This window comes from Chelonia mydas, chromosome 11 (genome assembly GCF_015237465.2).
Source record: "Chelonia mydas isolate rCheMyd1 chromosome 11, rCheMyd1.pri.v2, whole genome shotgun sequence".
NCBI classification, from domain to species: Eukaryota; Metazoa; Chordata; order Testudines; family Cheloniidae; genus Chelonia; species Chelonia mydas.
In genome coordinates, this window is record NC_051251.2 from 13433288 (window position 1) to 13446989 (window position 13702).

The window sequence follows — 13702 nt, forward strand, 5'->3', positions numbered from 1 at the left end:
AGGGAGATGCTGGCCACTTCCGGGAGCAGCCTGAGGTAAGTGCCGCCTGGAACCTGCACCCCCTACCCCAGCCCTGAGACCCCTCCTGTACCCTGAACCCGTTATTTGTAGCCCCACCCCGGAGCCCTCACCCGCCCCCCAGCACTCCAACCTTCTGCCCCAGCCCAGAGCCTCCTCCCACACTCCAAACCCCTCAGCCCAACCCCTCAGCTCAGAGCCCCCTCCTGCACCCCATACCCCTCATCCCTGGCCCCAGCCCAGAACCTGCAGCCAGAGCCCTCACCCCCCCTCCCACACCCAAACTCCCTTCCCCAGCCCTCAGCCACACTCCAAACCCTCACCCCTGGCCCCACCTCCACCCCCTCCCACATCCCAACCCCCTGCCCCAGCCTGTTGAAAATGAGCGAGTGAGCAAGGGAGGATGGAGTGAGCGGGGCGGTGCCTCAGAGAAGGGACGGGGCAGGCCTCGGGGAAGACAGGGCAGTGGCTGGGACAAGGGTGTTAGGTTTTCTGAAATCAGAAAGTTGGCAACCCTAGGGCCCCTCCACCTGCTGGGGGTGGGGGAACCCCCAAGAGCAGCCTCCGGCCTCTGTCCCTGACCCCCGGACACTTGCCCAGGGCAGGTGGGGAGTCCACGGCTCCCCACAGCTGCTTGTGCAACTCTTACCCCAGCCTGGTTCTGGCCAGTGGACGGGGCCTTGGAGCAGCAGCTCAGCCGTGGTAAGAGCCTCCTGGGCAGCTGTGGGGAGCCATGGCCCCCCAACCCGGAGCCCTGTGTCCCCGTTCCAGCACCCCTGCTTCCACTTCCGTGAAGGGGAAGCAGCCTGAGGGTTTGTGCACAAGAAATCTGTCTGAGAGGCCAAGGGAGGAAACGGTGCTGCAGCCTGTTGAGACCCAGGGAAGCGTAAAACACCTGGGATCCAGAGACTGGGATTCCCCCATAGCAATCTGGAGGGCAGCCACTATGGGTCCTTTCCCTTTTGGAAAAGTGCCAGATACACATTGCTCTATAAATAATAAATATTTTACTGTGTTAGAAAAGAGGGAGACTCTGAACCAGATGGTCCCCTCATGTTGCTCCTTTTTACCGCTGTGGGGTGGGGTTGTTCTTGTGGCTCTGCTGCAATTAACTCATCACTAGAGTAAATCTCTGGTGTATGTGCAGTCGTTCTCTAGCAATCTTAAGGCGCAATGCGGTATTTTAACTGTTTCTCAAAGAGCCAATAAATAGGGCATCATAAAATCTCCAGTGTACTGCCATGGAAACATTTACCACAGTCGCTGGGAAGCATTATTCACTTTGATGGAGAGTTTCTGCAACAGAGCAGAAGGGAACACCAAGTGGCAAAGAAGAGAGCCTGTAGTTTAAACTGTCCAAATCTCTTCAAAAATTAAACAGTCGATGGCCGATCGCATCAGTCAATCTCTGTTCAGCAAAACCTTTAAGCTTGTACTAAGTGAAATGCTGAATTAGGGCCTATACACATAGTGCTGTCAAATACACAAAATGTACAAACTGAATAAAGAGACTAATTTTTCTCTAAACCCTTTCAGTAATAGTGAGCCTACGTATCACTTGTATCATAGCAGACAAAAATGTTCAGACAAAAGTTCATTTTAATTGATTGTGTCTCTGGTAGCTGTATAACTAATGACCCTATAATACACCATTCACTATTCAGAATAATTAACAGCTTTATTGAAGACACCAGAAATATGACCCTGTGGTATGAGTGGCAGCATAAGAAGTTAATATCACTGTTGTTATGAATGTACCTAATTTTCAGAAGTACAAATATTTTAAAACTGGCTTTATGAAGCTTATCAATAGATGGTTTTTCAACTGTTTTCTAGAATTCAGAATTTAACCCATGCCCAGAGGTTACCATCTATACAAGGTTATAATTCTACAGAAAAAGGGCTTATTATGCCTCAAGGCTGTGCAGAAAGAATGCCAGCTTTCTCAATATGATGATTATCTTGAATATTCCAGAAGGATTGATTTTGTACTTGAACATATTGATTCTGCAGGATGCTGAATGAAGTGCAAAAGCACCAGCAGTCAGCTAGGCACCTGGGAAGAAAGGCATCTGGATAATACAGAGAAATGTGCAGAATACCCATATAGACATGAGCCCTAGTATGTAGGAGATGAATAGGATGGGGCAAAGGCGATTTACTGAATGTAACTTATATCTTAGTGGCTATGTTTTTGGGTTTTCCTTGAACCCTAAGCTAACCAGGAGCAGTAATTTGCTGAGAGTGATTAATATGTATACTTGGAAAAAATTGAGATCAAGGGGCCCCCCCGCTTGTGGCATACACGTCTGACGGTTTGAAAGACACCCTCTTTCAGCTATTCAGTGCCTTATGATGTGTTCTGGGAACAGCATCCTTACTGATGCACCAGCCTGCTACATTCAGTTTACTTTAGGTTGTGGGTAACAAAAAATTGCATCCAACAGCCCTTCCTGCTAAGAGCCCTATCTGCCTAGCCTGAATGTGCTATTCTCACAACCACTGTTCCCTCTAAGCTGTGTGTGTGTGCACACGCACACAGATCCTAAACACCGCGTGTACAGAAATTTGCACAGAAGCACAACAATTTGCACAGAAGAAATTTTTTGCGCACGTGGCCTGTCAAAAATTAGAGGGAACATTGCTCACAACCCTCATCGACACCAAAATTATGAGCACTGTTAGGGTGCATGTTAAAATCTACTTAACCTTGTCTCTTTTCTTAATATTATTTATATATATTTAGGCAATTGGCTATATAAATGGTCATTTGAGTCAATAAACCAAAATATAAAAAGCTATAAAAGTCAGTACTTTTCTCATTCTTCGAATTTCTGGTAGCAAAATTATCCTTGCGATGTTATTCACAAAATAAAGGCACCAAAAAATCTCTTCCACTGTTTTTAAAAAATAAATCTTATCTTCTAAAAGTAATAAGGTATTCTGGATAAGCTTGAATGTCATTAAATATGACAAACATTGATGGACGAACCATGTTATCAGTCACACTATCATATAGGTCAGTAGGATCTGCCAAGTTTTTTGCTGGTGGAGTGATTAATCCTGCTTTTCCAGTGCAATATTCTCCAGTGAGAACTCGAGCAAGGTACATGTATTTTCTGCCACTCCCATCAGGTCTAGAGTATCCATCCTGAGCAGAATAACTGGCATCAACAGCAAAATAGGTTCCATTTCCAATTACTGCACCTGTCATCAGAAAGACAAAGTTTTGAAAACTTTTGAAGAACAACAAGACTTTCATTCTTATGTAACCCCTAAAACGCGCAACCTTCTCTTCTATCAGTGAAAAAGGATCATTTGAAATTAAAATTAAGAGTCTGACAGCATCGTTCCAGCCTCACTTGGAATAGGCCCTTGTACCAAAATATCAATCATAAGTTTACTGAGATGACACTTTATCACTGAGCTAATCATGCGGACTTACTTTGCCTTTTCTTATGGTGAAAGAGATTAAACTTTCTCCCTCTATTTGTCATTGTGTAGTTTTCTGTCTATCCTATCTATCTAGTCACTATCCCACATGGCAAACATTTAGAATTTTTTAATTATAAGATTATATAATTGTAATTATAATATTCTAATTATACTTCACAGAGGCAGAGGAATCATGGGTCTTCATCTGGGACCTGTTTCTCTTTTCTGAAAGTGGGAGAAAGCTTCTAATGCAAACAGTCAAAAATATATGCAGGGAATTGAATCCTATTGCTAAAGACTTAATCCTTCTTTGCCCCATCTGCTCTTTGCTGTGCATCACATCTGTTCATTGTGTCATGTAGAATACTATCCTTGCTCCTGCAAAGTACGTATTCTGAGTAATCTGACTGAGTTCAATGCTTAAAGCTAAGTACAGGTGCAAGTCTTTGCAGAATCAGGGCCTCAGATAGTCTCTGCGCCAAATACAATGTTTTGGTTTGTAGCACCCAAAGACAACTGTATGATCAGTGCAGAACATCTCAGATTTATATGTAACAGAGTTGTCCATGACGCTAGTTAAAGAGGAAGAATGTATATATTAAATTTAACTCCTGTGAAAAGTGCCCGATTGAGTGGTGTCATCTAATTATCCCCAAGAACAGATACAGCACAAGCAGCAGCGGAAGCTTTCCCCACACTGTTCAGCCAATTTGTCTCATATCTGATAAGGCGGCACCATTTTCTAGGCAGAAAAGATAATTAGTTGTATCTCTATGTCCATTCACTTTGTAATATCTCAGCTGAGCATGAACAAAGGAAGCCAGGCAGTGACTGTTCTGATTAACAGTTTTTGTGAGGTAGGTAATACATTTCATAATATAATCAACTTTCACAAAGGCCACCAAAGTTTTAAATGATTTTAGATTTGCGAAGTACGATGATCTCTCTGCTCGTCTGCAGCTGATATTGTGCACGGGCCAAGGGATTAACCACTTGACATTGATAAACTCCTCAGATCTTATTCACAATTTTTCGATTTTTAGACAATAAACCAGGCGTGGGCAAACTACGGCCCGGGGGCCACATCCGGCCCTTCACACTCCCGCCAGGGAGTGAGGTCCAGGGCTTACCCTGCTCCACGTATGCTGTGGCTCCACGTGGCTCCTGGAAGCAGAGGCATGTCCCCCCTCTGGCTACTATACAGAGGGGCAGCCAGGGGGCTCCGATGCTGCCCCCCCCCCAGCACCGCCCCCACAGCTCCCATTGGCCGGGAACCGTGGCCAATGGGAGCTGCAGAGGCGGTGCCTGCGGATGGGGCAGCATGTAGAGCTGCCTGGCCGCACCTCCACATAGGAGCCAGAGTGGGGGGGGACATGCCGCTGCTTCCAGGAGCTGCTTGAGGTAAGCACCGCCCGGAGCCTGCACCCCTGACCCTCTCCTGCACCCCAACCCCCTGCCCTAGCCCTGATCCCCCTCCTGCCCTCTGAGCCCCTCGGTCCCAGCCCAGAGCACCCTCCCGCACCTCCAACCCCTCATCCCCAGCCCCACCCCAGAGCCCACACTCCCAGCTGGAGCCCTCAGTCCCCCCCTGCACCACAACCTCCGGCCCCAGTCCGGAGCCACCTCCCACACCCTGAACTCCTCATTTCTGGCCCCACCCCAGAGCCCTCACTCCTTCCCGCACCCTAACCCCCAATTTTGTGAGCATTCATGGCCCGCTATACAATTTCAATACCCAGATGTGGCCCTCGGACCAAAAAGTTTGCCCACCCCTCCAATAAACAGTACAAATAAACTTAAAACAAAAGCCTTCAAATTAACCAATAATGAAAGCATGTTATCTGGCTAGACTTATAAACCCTCCAAAACATAAGAAAACCCTTTGGCTTAAGGAATGATCTGTCTGTCTGATAAGAATAAACAGCTGTGTAATTATGATATCTGCACAGGTATATCGGAACTCATTAGCTAGACATTTCAATAACTACTGAATACAATAGCGCACTTCAGAGCCTGGACGGATGGTGACATATGAACAATTCTCATATAAGAACATAAGAACGGCCATACTGGGTCAGACCAAAGGTCCATCCAGCCCAGTATCCTGTCTTGTGACAGTGGCCAAAGCCAGGTGCCCCAGAGGGAGTGATCCTAACAAATAATGATCAAGTGATCTCTCGCCTGCCATCCATCTCCACCCTCTGACAAACAGAGGCTAGGGACACCATTCCTTACCCATCCTGGCTAATAGCCATTAATGGACTTAACCTCCATGAATTTAACCAGTTCTCTTTTAAACCCTGTTATAGTCCTAGCCTTCACAACCTCCTCAGGCAAGGAGTTCCACAGGTTGACTGTGCGCTGTGTGAAGAACTTCCTTGTATTTGTTTTAAACCTGCTGCCCATTAATTTCATTTGGTGGCCCCTAGTTCTTATGGGAACAAGTAAATAACTTTTCCTTATTCACTTTCTTCACACCACTCATGATTTTATATACCTCTATCATATCCCCCCTTAGTCTCCTCTTTTCCAAGCTGAAAAGTCCTAGCCTCTTTAATCTCTCCTCATATGGGACCCGTTCCAAACCCCTAATCATGTTAGTTGCCCTTTTCTGAACCTTTTCTAATGCCAGTATATCTTTTTTGAGATGAGGGGACCACATCTGTACACAGTATTCAAGACGTGGGCATACCATGGATTTATATAAGGGCAATAAGATATTCTCAGTCTTATTCTCTATCCCTTTTTTAATGATTCCTAACATCCCTTTAGGATATGCTCAAGGCACACACAGAAGAGTCTACTAGGTCATCTAATACTTCCTTCCCTCCATACAGAATTATTCCCCATATTTACTAATTCTTTGTCTCTTTCTCTGACCTCATTCCTCACCATGCACTGTGCATATGACACCATTATCACACACCATGTCTCACTCATCCATTCCTTGGTTAGGAAATTAACTTGCTTTGAATAACAATTTACCATTCTTTCCAGCAAAACCACGATTAAACCCATTGTAATTAATTGTGCTCAGTGAGGAACTAGGTGTTCCATGGAATAGGAGATTCTCATTATTTGTGTTGCTATTCTTTTTGTCCAGGGACTGTTTTTTGATTTGGTAGGTCTGCCACAGGTAAGGATTCTGTATCCTTTCAATCTGCAAAGTTAGAAAATAAAACACATTGTTGATAATGCCCAATATCTAGGATGACAGCAAAGCATTAAAAAAATAACAAATATAAATTAATTGGTTTTCAGATCACTCTGCCCCTGTGGTGTCTATTTAGAGTTGGGACGCTGGAAATCCAAACATTACAGAATGTGAACCAATAAATAACCAGAATATGATAACCTAGAAAAAGTCTTTAGTTTGACTATTTTCTTTTAATCACTTGAGCTTTGCCTCATGTGCCAAGTATGTGGAGCAAACACTGGCATGTTCTCAGCAAAATGATGAAGTTTTTAGAGGTATGCTGTTGTATTCTGCTATCGTGGTATCGCCAGCAGCAAAAGGGGCTTTTGAGTAAGATGCACCCTGAACATCTGAACTCTTTGCTGATAATTCTCCCATTAAAGGGGAGAATTGTAGAGCTACCATTATGCTTTTACAAGAACAAGCTTCTTTTCTAGATCCCAACTTGGGGGTTAAAATTATGTCCTCAATTGTATAACTTAGCCCGCTGAAAACTGCCATTTAAGAATACACTTCCAGGGAGCAAATTTTGCTGGCCTACTCACGAAAGCAATCTATTTGTAAGGAAATGGTTCCAGGGAGCAACCTGGTATATCGGCATCAAAGCCCTGATCCAACTCCCACTGAAGTCAATAGGAAATGTTCCTGTTGGAGCTGGTTCAAAGAGCACTGGTATAAAAGCTTCCAACTGGCAAATTAACATTAATAGAATCTAGAGCTGGAGAAGCTTGCTTAGGTCATGCCATTGCGCAATTGTTCCCACTGTATGCTAATTAGCATTTTGCTCCATATATTTTTTTAAATGTGCCAAGTGCTATGGCATTCCTCTATTCTCTCAGAACATTATTCCTCAAGGATAGAGGATCTCACCATTGGCAAGTATCCTGGAATATTCAGAATACTTACTCATTCTTAATTTCATCTGATTTCTCCTAATTATATTCCCTTTTGATGTTAACTAATTCCGCTTTGTCCTTGATGCTGACACCTTTGTAAAGTGTTTTACAATTTACATTCAGGCAAAACTTACTGAAGTCAGTGGCCTGTATCCTGGAACCAGCACATAGCTTGAAGGGGATCTCTCTATAGGACTCACAGGGAAGGAATCTGTCCCCAAACTGTGGATTAATCTCTACGGATTAAAGGAATTGCTCTATGACTGCTACTGTAGCCTCAGGGCTGCAGAAGTGTGTGTGGCCAACCAGCTCTCCACCTGCAGAAGGATCTGTGCAGAGTAGGTGCCATTCTCCTGGACCCAACGTTCCCCTTGCCTGCCTCCCACCATGTACAATGGGCTGTTGGGAGCTTCGCTTCCTACAGGACAGAGTCGCACAATGCAGAGATATGTGCAGATCTCCTGCACAAGATTCCTTAATCCTGATTCCTTTCAGCAATAAAAATGCACTGTAGACGAACAAGCAGGATTTGGCCTAATGAGAGGTTTGCATAAGTAAGGACTTCAAGAGTCAATCATTTACTTGGTGGAGATTAATCTGATTGTTTCTTAGAGATGGTTTACTGTAACATTCACAGCAGACAGATTTTCAGTTGATTTTCGACTATGTATGTGTGTAAGCCTATATTTCATAAATAAATTACCTTCAATATCTCATAATTTGGGGATACTGAACACAGACTGCTTGAATGCCCAATCACCCTAGGATAGTGGTCCACAAACTTTTTCTGTCGTGCCTCCCCATAACCATAATGGACTCTGTCCACGCCCCCCATGGAGCCACGGTTGGGGGCTGGGAGTGGGGCTGGAACTGAAATCGTGGTTGGGAGCCAGTGCTGGTGTCAGGAGCTGGTGCCGGTGTCGGGGGCCGGTGTTGGGAGCCATGGCTGGGAGAGGAGCCAGGGCTGGGGCTGGAGCAGGAGCCATAGCTGGGAGCCAAGGCCGTGGCCAGGAGTGGAGCCAGCGGTGGAGCTGCAGCTGGGGCCATGGCCAGGAGCGGAGTCGGGGCCGGAGCCACAGTTGGCAGCCGGGGTCGTGACTAGGAGCAGAGCCCAGTTGGGACTGGGGGCTGGGGCCGCTACCAGGAGTGAAGCCATGGCTGGGGCTGGGACTGTGGCCCGGGTCGGAACCCAGGGCCAGGAGTGGAGCCATGGCAGGGTCCAGATCCACAGCTGTAGCTGGGAGCAGGGCCGGGAGCTGCAAACCAAGGCTGGGGTCAGAGCCGGGGCAGAGCAGGGCTGGGTGATGCTCCCTCCCTGTGAGGCTGGCCCAGGCCTCACCACACCTCCCCAAATGTTCCTCCATGCCCCCTAGGGGCCCCACTGTTTGGGGACCACTGATCTAAGCATTGACAGCCACTATCATATGATATTAGAACGGAAAATTTCCTTAGATTTGCAATGAAGTTTTGGATTTTATCAATGACCTCAGTGTGTAGTGTTGGAAAAATACAGAACTGGAAGGGGTGACTACAAATAAATACTTAATAAAAAATAAAAGATGAAAGTTTTTGTTTAAAAAAACAAACAAAAAACTTCACTCTCATGTTACTTCACCTTCTCTATTTTGAATGTGGAGCAGGTTTTTAGAAACTTCTTCTGAACATCTTGATAGTCTTGCTGTGCTGTATTTATCATAACCACTTTGACACGTTCTTGTTTCATATCACACCACTCTTTAGGGAACGCTACTAACTGTTTACCTGCAAAGTAAACATTTTGTTAATACAGCAAGAACTGACTCTGCTTATACGGGCTTGTGCCTTATTAAAAACTGAAAAGAGCACCTATTATCGATTCTTTTCTTCCACAGATTCTTTGGCAAGCCTATTCTTTGCCATGAATACACCATGGCTTCTGTAGCACAGATTAGATTTTCTGTTTTGCTACCAATCTGAGCTCTCACTTACCAAACAAAAACAATTAACTAAAGTAAAGTTTAGAAATGTTGGGAAATTTTACTCATTACTTCTGGACCACTCAACATTTTGGGCCTCAGGGTACAAACTATGGTAAATGGGACAACTCGCATGACTAAGGACAATTCATGTGAGTAAAGAGTGGCAAGACTGGAACATTTATCTTTTTTATATGGAATGGTATTTGCTTCTGGCTTATAAAATTATATTGGTAAATCAAATGATTTATTAGCCAAGTGATTAAGCTGAGAAAGAATATGGTTACAGCTAATTCACTCTTCTGCCAGTAAGAGAGATTTGTTTATGGAGGTCCTGATCCAGTACATAAACATGTACTTTTGCTGTGTCGGGGTCTGAATACGCTTCTACTGGCACTACTGTAAAAGGGTTTGGAAAACATAATCCACCATGAAATATGGAAAAGAACAGAGACACATTTACAATTTAATGTATTCTGGGCAGGTGGAGAGCAGTGGCTGCTGGCTGGCCACCCAGCTCTGAAGGCAGCGCCTCAGCCAGCAGCAGCGCCATACCATGACACCCTTATTTTTGCACTGCTGCTGGCAGTGCTGCTGCCTTCAGAGCTGGGCTCCCGGCCGACAGCTGCAGAGCTTCCTGCAGTCGGGGAAGATTCCTGGAGCTGGGTCTGACCCGGCCCTGGGAGAGGCCCCTGCAGGGGAAGAGGAAGTCCTGTCCCTCAGCAGCCCAGCCAGGACCAGCAGCTGGAGTCTGGCATACTGAAGGAGTCCTTGGCCAGGGCTCCCCCAGCCCTGCCCCTCGCTGGCTACAGGCCCAGCGCCCCAGCATTCTGGGGTTAAACGGGCCTTGGGCTGGCTGTGTGTGTGTGGGAGGGTGACCACGGGAAACCCCCGCCCACCACGGTGCCCCGCTAGCAGTAGTATTGGCTTCAGAGCTGGGCATCTGGCCAGCGGTTGCTGCTCTCCAGCTGCCCAGCTCTAAAGGCATCGCCGCCACCAGAAACAGCACAGAAGTAAGGGTGGCAATACCGCGACCCCCGTACAATAGCTTTGCAACTCCCCCCCATGACTCCCTTTTGGGTTGGGACCCCACAAATTTAGTATCTGAAACCGTGAAATTTATTATTTTTAAAATCCTATGACCATGAAATAGACAAAAATCGACCCTGATTTTGGTAGGGCCTTACCTATGAGGAAAGATTGAAACAATTGGATTTGTTTAGTCCAGACAAGAGGGGACACGATAACAGTTTTCAAGTACATAAAAGGTTGTTACAAAGAGGAGGGAGAAAAATTGTTCTTCTTAACCTCTGAGGATAGGACAAGAAGCAATGGGCTTAAATTGCAGCAAGGGCGGTCTAGGTAGGATATTGGAAAAAACTTTCTGTCAGAGTGGTTAAGCACTGGAATAAATTGTCTGGGGAGGTTGTGGAATCTCCATCACTGGAGATTTAAGAGCAGGTTAGACAAACACCTGTCAGGGATGGTCTAGATAATACTTAGTCCTGACATGAGTGCAGGGGACTGAACTAGATGACCTCTCGAGGTCCCTTCCAGTCCTATGATTCTATGAAACTCAGTTTAAAATTATGTGCTGGCTTTCTGACACAGCTGCTGTTACATTTCAAACTAAAATTGCTAAGTGGAATCACTGACAGTGGTAGGTAATGCCTAGCAACTGAAAATTTATGGCAAGAGATAGGTTTACTTCTGGGCATAAGTCTTCATCTAGACTAGAAGCATTGCTGTTGGATGACTGAGAAAGCCTTTTTGGTATATCCTATTGGGAGATGTCCTATGTCCTCTTCAAATCTGAATTCTTTTTACCCCTTCACACTGGTATAAGAGGTAACTTTACTGAAGTCTATGTTGTTACACTAGTTTTACACTAGTGTAAGTGAGAAGAGACTCAAGCTCAATATGTTTAAATATATGTTCAGAATCATTAATAGTTTCTAAGAAAATAGACTAGCATTATTTAGAATTTTAAATATGAATGAAAGTGTGTGTACTTTGTCAGACCCTTCATGCAATAACAAAATAATAATAATTAATAATAAAGCTATGACGAACAGCTCAACAAAGCTTTAATTTACCTTCATCCTTTGGCTCACGCTGAATGATTATAACTGTTCCTTGTTCATCTGTAGCACATAGATTTTGTATGTCTACCTTGTAGTCCTTCCTGAGGAGTTTGATATTAATTTGAGTTTTTTTAGCTACTTTAGCATCCTCTAAGTGCATATTTATCAGAGGGTCAAAGTCTGTGAAATGCACCTTGTTTATGGAATACTTCCACTGTACTAAATTGCTGACAAGTTTTGCCTTTGATTGTTCTTCTTGGTTATCTTTAGTTCTTTTGATCATGTTTTGAATTTTCATGGAAGCTTCATAGACATCTCTAGTTATACCCGAAACTCTAACGAAAGGAGGAGTTTCCTTGGTTTCCACATGAATGGTAATATGTAGGCTTTTCTGGAGTTCACTTAGTTTCTTAGCTTCTGCTTCACCAAAACTGTCAATTAATTCATCTGAAATAATGTTGTCATACTGTTCTTTTAAAATCAGACTTTTTATCCAAGATTCAGTGGCTTCCATATTTTTTTGGCTTTCACCACAAATCTGAAATGTGGCTAACTCAATTTTCTTCTCCAGCACGAATCCACGTTTCTTTCCAGGAGGACGTTTTTTGCCCATTAAAAGTGCTGCAATGAAGTATAAGGTCTGTAATTACGTAACTTTTATTTTAGAAAATATTTAATTTTATGTACCCATTTAAAAAACACTCACTACTCACAAGTTAACTTAGAAAGCCATGATTCTGATGTTGGTGAAATTGTATCTCCTTCTCTTTTCTGCATACTTGCATAAAATACATTTTGCATCTGTGGCTGGAAGATGACTATTTTAATTTTTTTCACATGCTGGACTGCTTTTGTACTTGCAAACTCAACTATAGCATCCATCATTTCTTCAGCTACCTCAGCTGGATTCCGCCCTGCCTGACCTGTAACAAATAAATAAAAAAATACATATTTGCTGGTGAACAGTATGTGAACTGAGATGCTCTCTATATCAAAGAGCCTCTCTGCTCCCTACTTGTACTATCTGAAGACGTTGTGAACAGTCCGAGCAAAAAGATCAAAAAATGTCTATTTTCTAAACTGCAAGCCGTCAGGGTAGACACTCTTTCTGTATAGGGCCAAGCACACTGTTGACACTTAACACAGTAAAGTAATATAATAAAATAATAATAATAATAATAATTAAAGGTAATCCCTCCAAGTCAAAATTGAGGTATATTGCACGGCTGCTATATCTGTGCTGTACTTGTTCTGTGGCTAAACACAGGACTTCATTCTTCATAATTACAACAGATAAATATGACTACGATGATTTACTGAAACATCCTTTTAAAGGCAATACAGTCTCATTCTTATAATGAGGTCAGAATAACCAGATATGAAACACAGTTTGAGGAAATAATATATTGTGAAAAGAAAGTTACTTTGTAAGCTCTTAAAGAGAAACCTGGCTCCAATGTTTTTCTGGTTGCAATCATTAGCTGACAGGCAGCAGACTATGAATATGTCATTCTCTGTCTTTCTCCCCAAAAAGATCCATATTACCAACATCCCTGCTAAAGTGCGGATCTTTTGATGCCATAACTGAAGCAAGAGCTATTAGTCTGCCATTTTCATAAAGTATAATTTCACTGACAAATGGATTTAACACATTTCTAAAACAATACTAACAGCTTTTAACTGGATGAGAGAACAATAGACAAGATAAGCCCGAAACTTAAGATGAGGTAAAGAGTAAGTCGTGCATGGACTGTGAACACTGTACAGGGATTGGTTCCTACTAAGTGTCCAAGCCAATCCAAAAACCATGTGATGCAATGTAAAGTAAATGCAACGTAATGTATAAATGTACATAACAGAAGGGGGTTTCTGCATTACTTTGGATGTGTGGTATATCCTGTACCTACCCGCTACGTTTGAGTATGAACAACTCAGTATAGCTTTGCTGTATGCCAGATAAAGGAACCTGAGTGACAAGAACTGAGTTCTTGGGGAGCCGTGTGGAAGTGGTCTTAGAGGCTACCCTAACAGTTCTGAATGTCTCGCTTTTTTACTAACATGTGGCCCAATCCTGCCACTCTTACACAGATAATCCTGCTCATGCTAACAGTTCTGCTG

At 43.8% G+C, this 13702-nt stretch overlaps 1 protein-coding gene across 2 annotated transcripts in view; it reads right to left on the reverse strand.

Annotated features, from left to right (window-relative positions):
- Positions 1-1599: 1599 nt before the first annotated feature.
- Positions 1600-13702, reverse strand: part of LOC102931446 (protein mono-ADP-ribosyltransferase PARP14) — a 34475-nt gene continuing 22372 nt past the window's right edge. For both annotated transcript variants that reach the window (XM_027819468.3, XM_037912769.2), the window contains exons 13-17: positions 12298-12507; positions 11597-12205; positions 9161-9306; positions 6439-6613; positions 1600-3225 (exon numbers count right to left, since the gene is read on the reverse strand). In XM_027819468.3, the coding sequence (XP_027675269.2) occupies positions 2936-3225; positions 6439-6613; positions 9161-9306; positions 11597-12205; positions 12298-12507 (1430 nt within the window). In that variant the 3' untranslated portion in view covers positions 1600-2935. The remainder of the gene's footprint in view (positions 3226-6438; positions 6614-9160; positions 9307-11596; positions 12206-12297; positions 12508-13702) is intronic.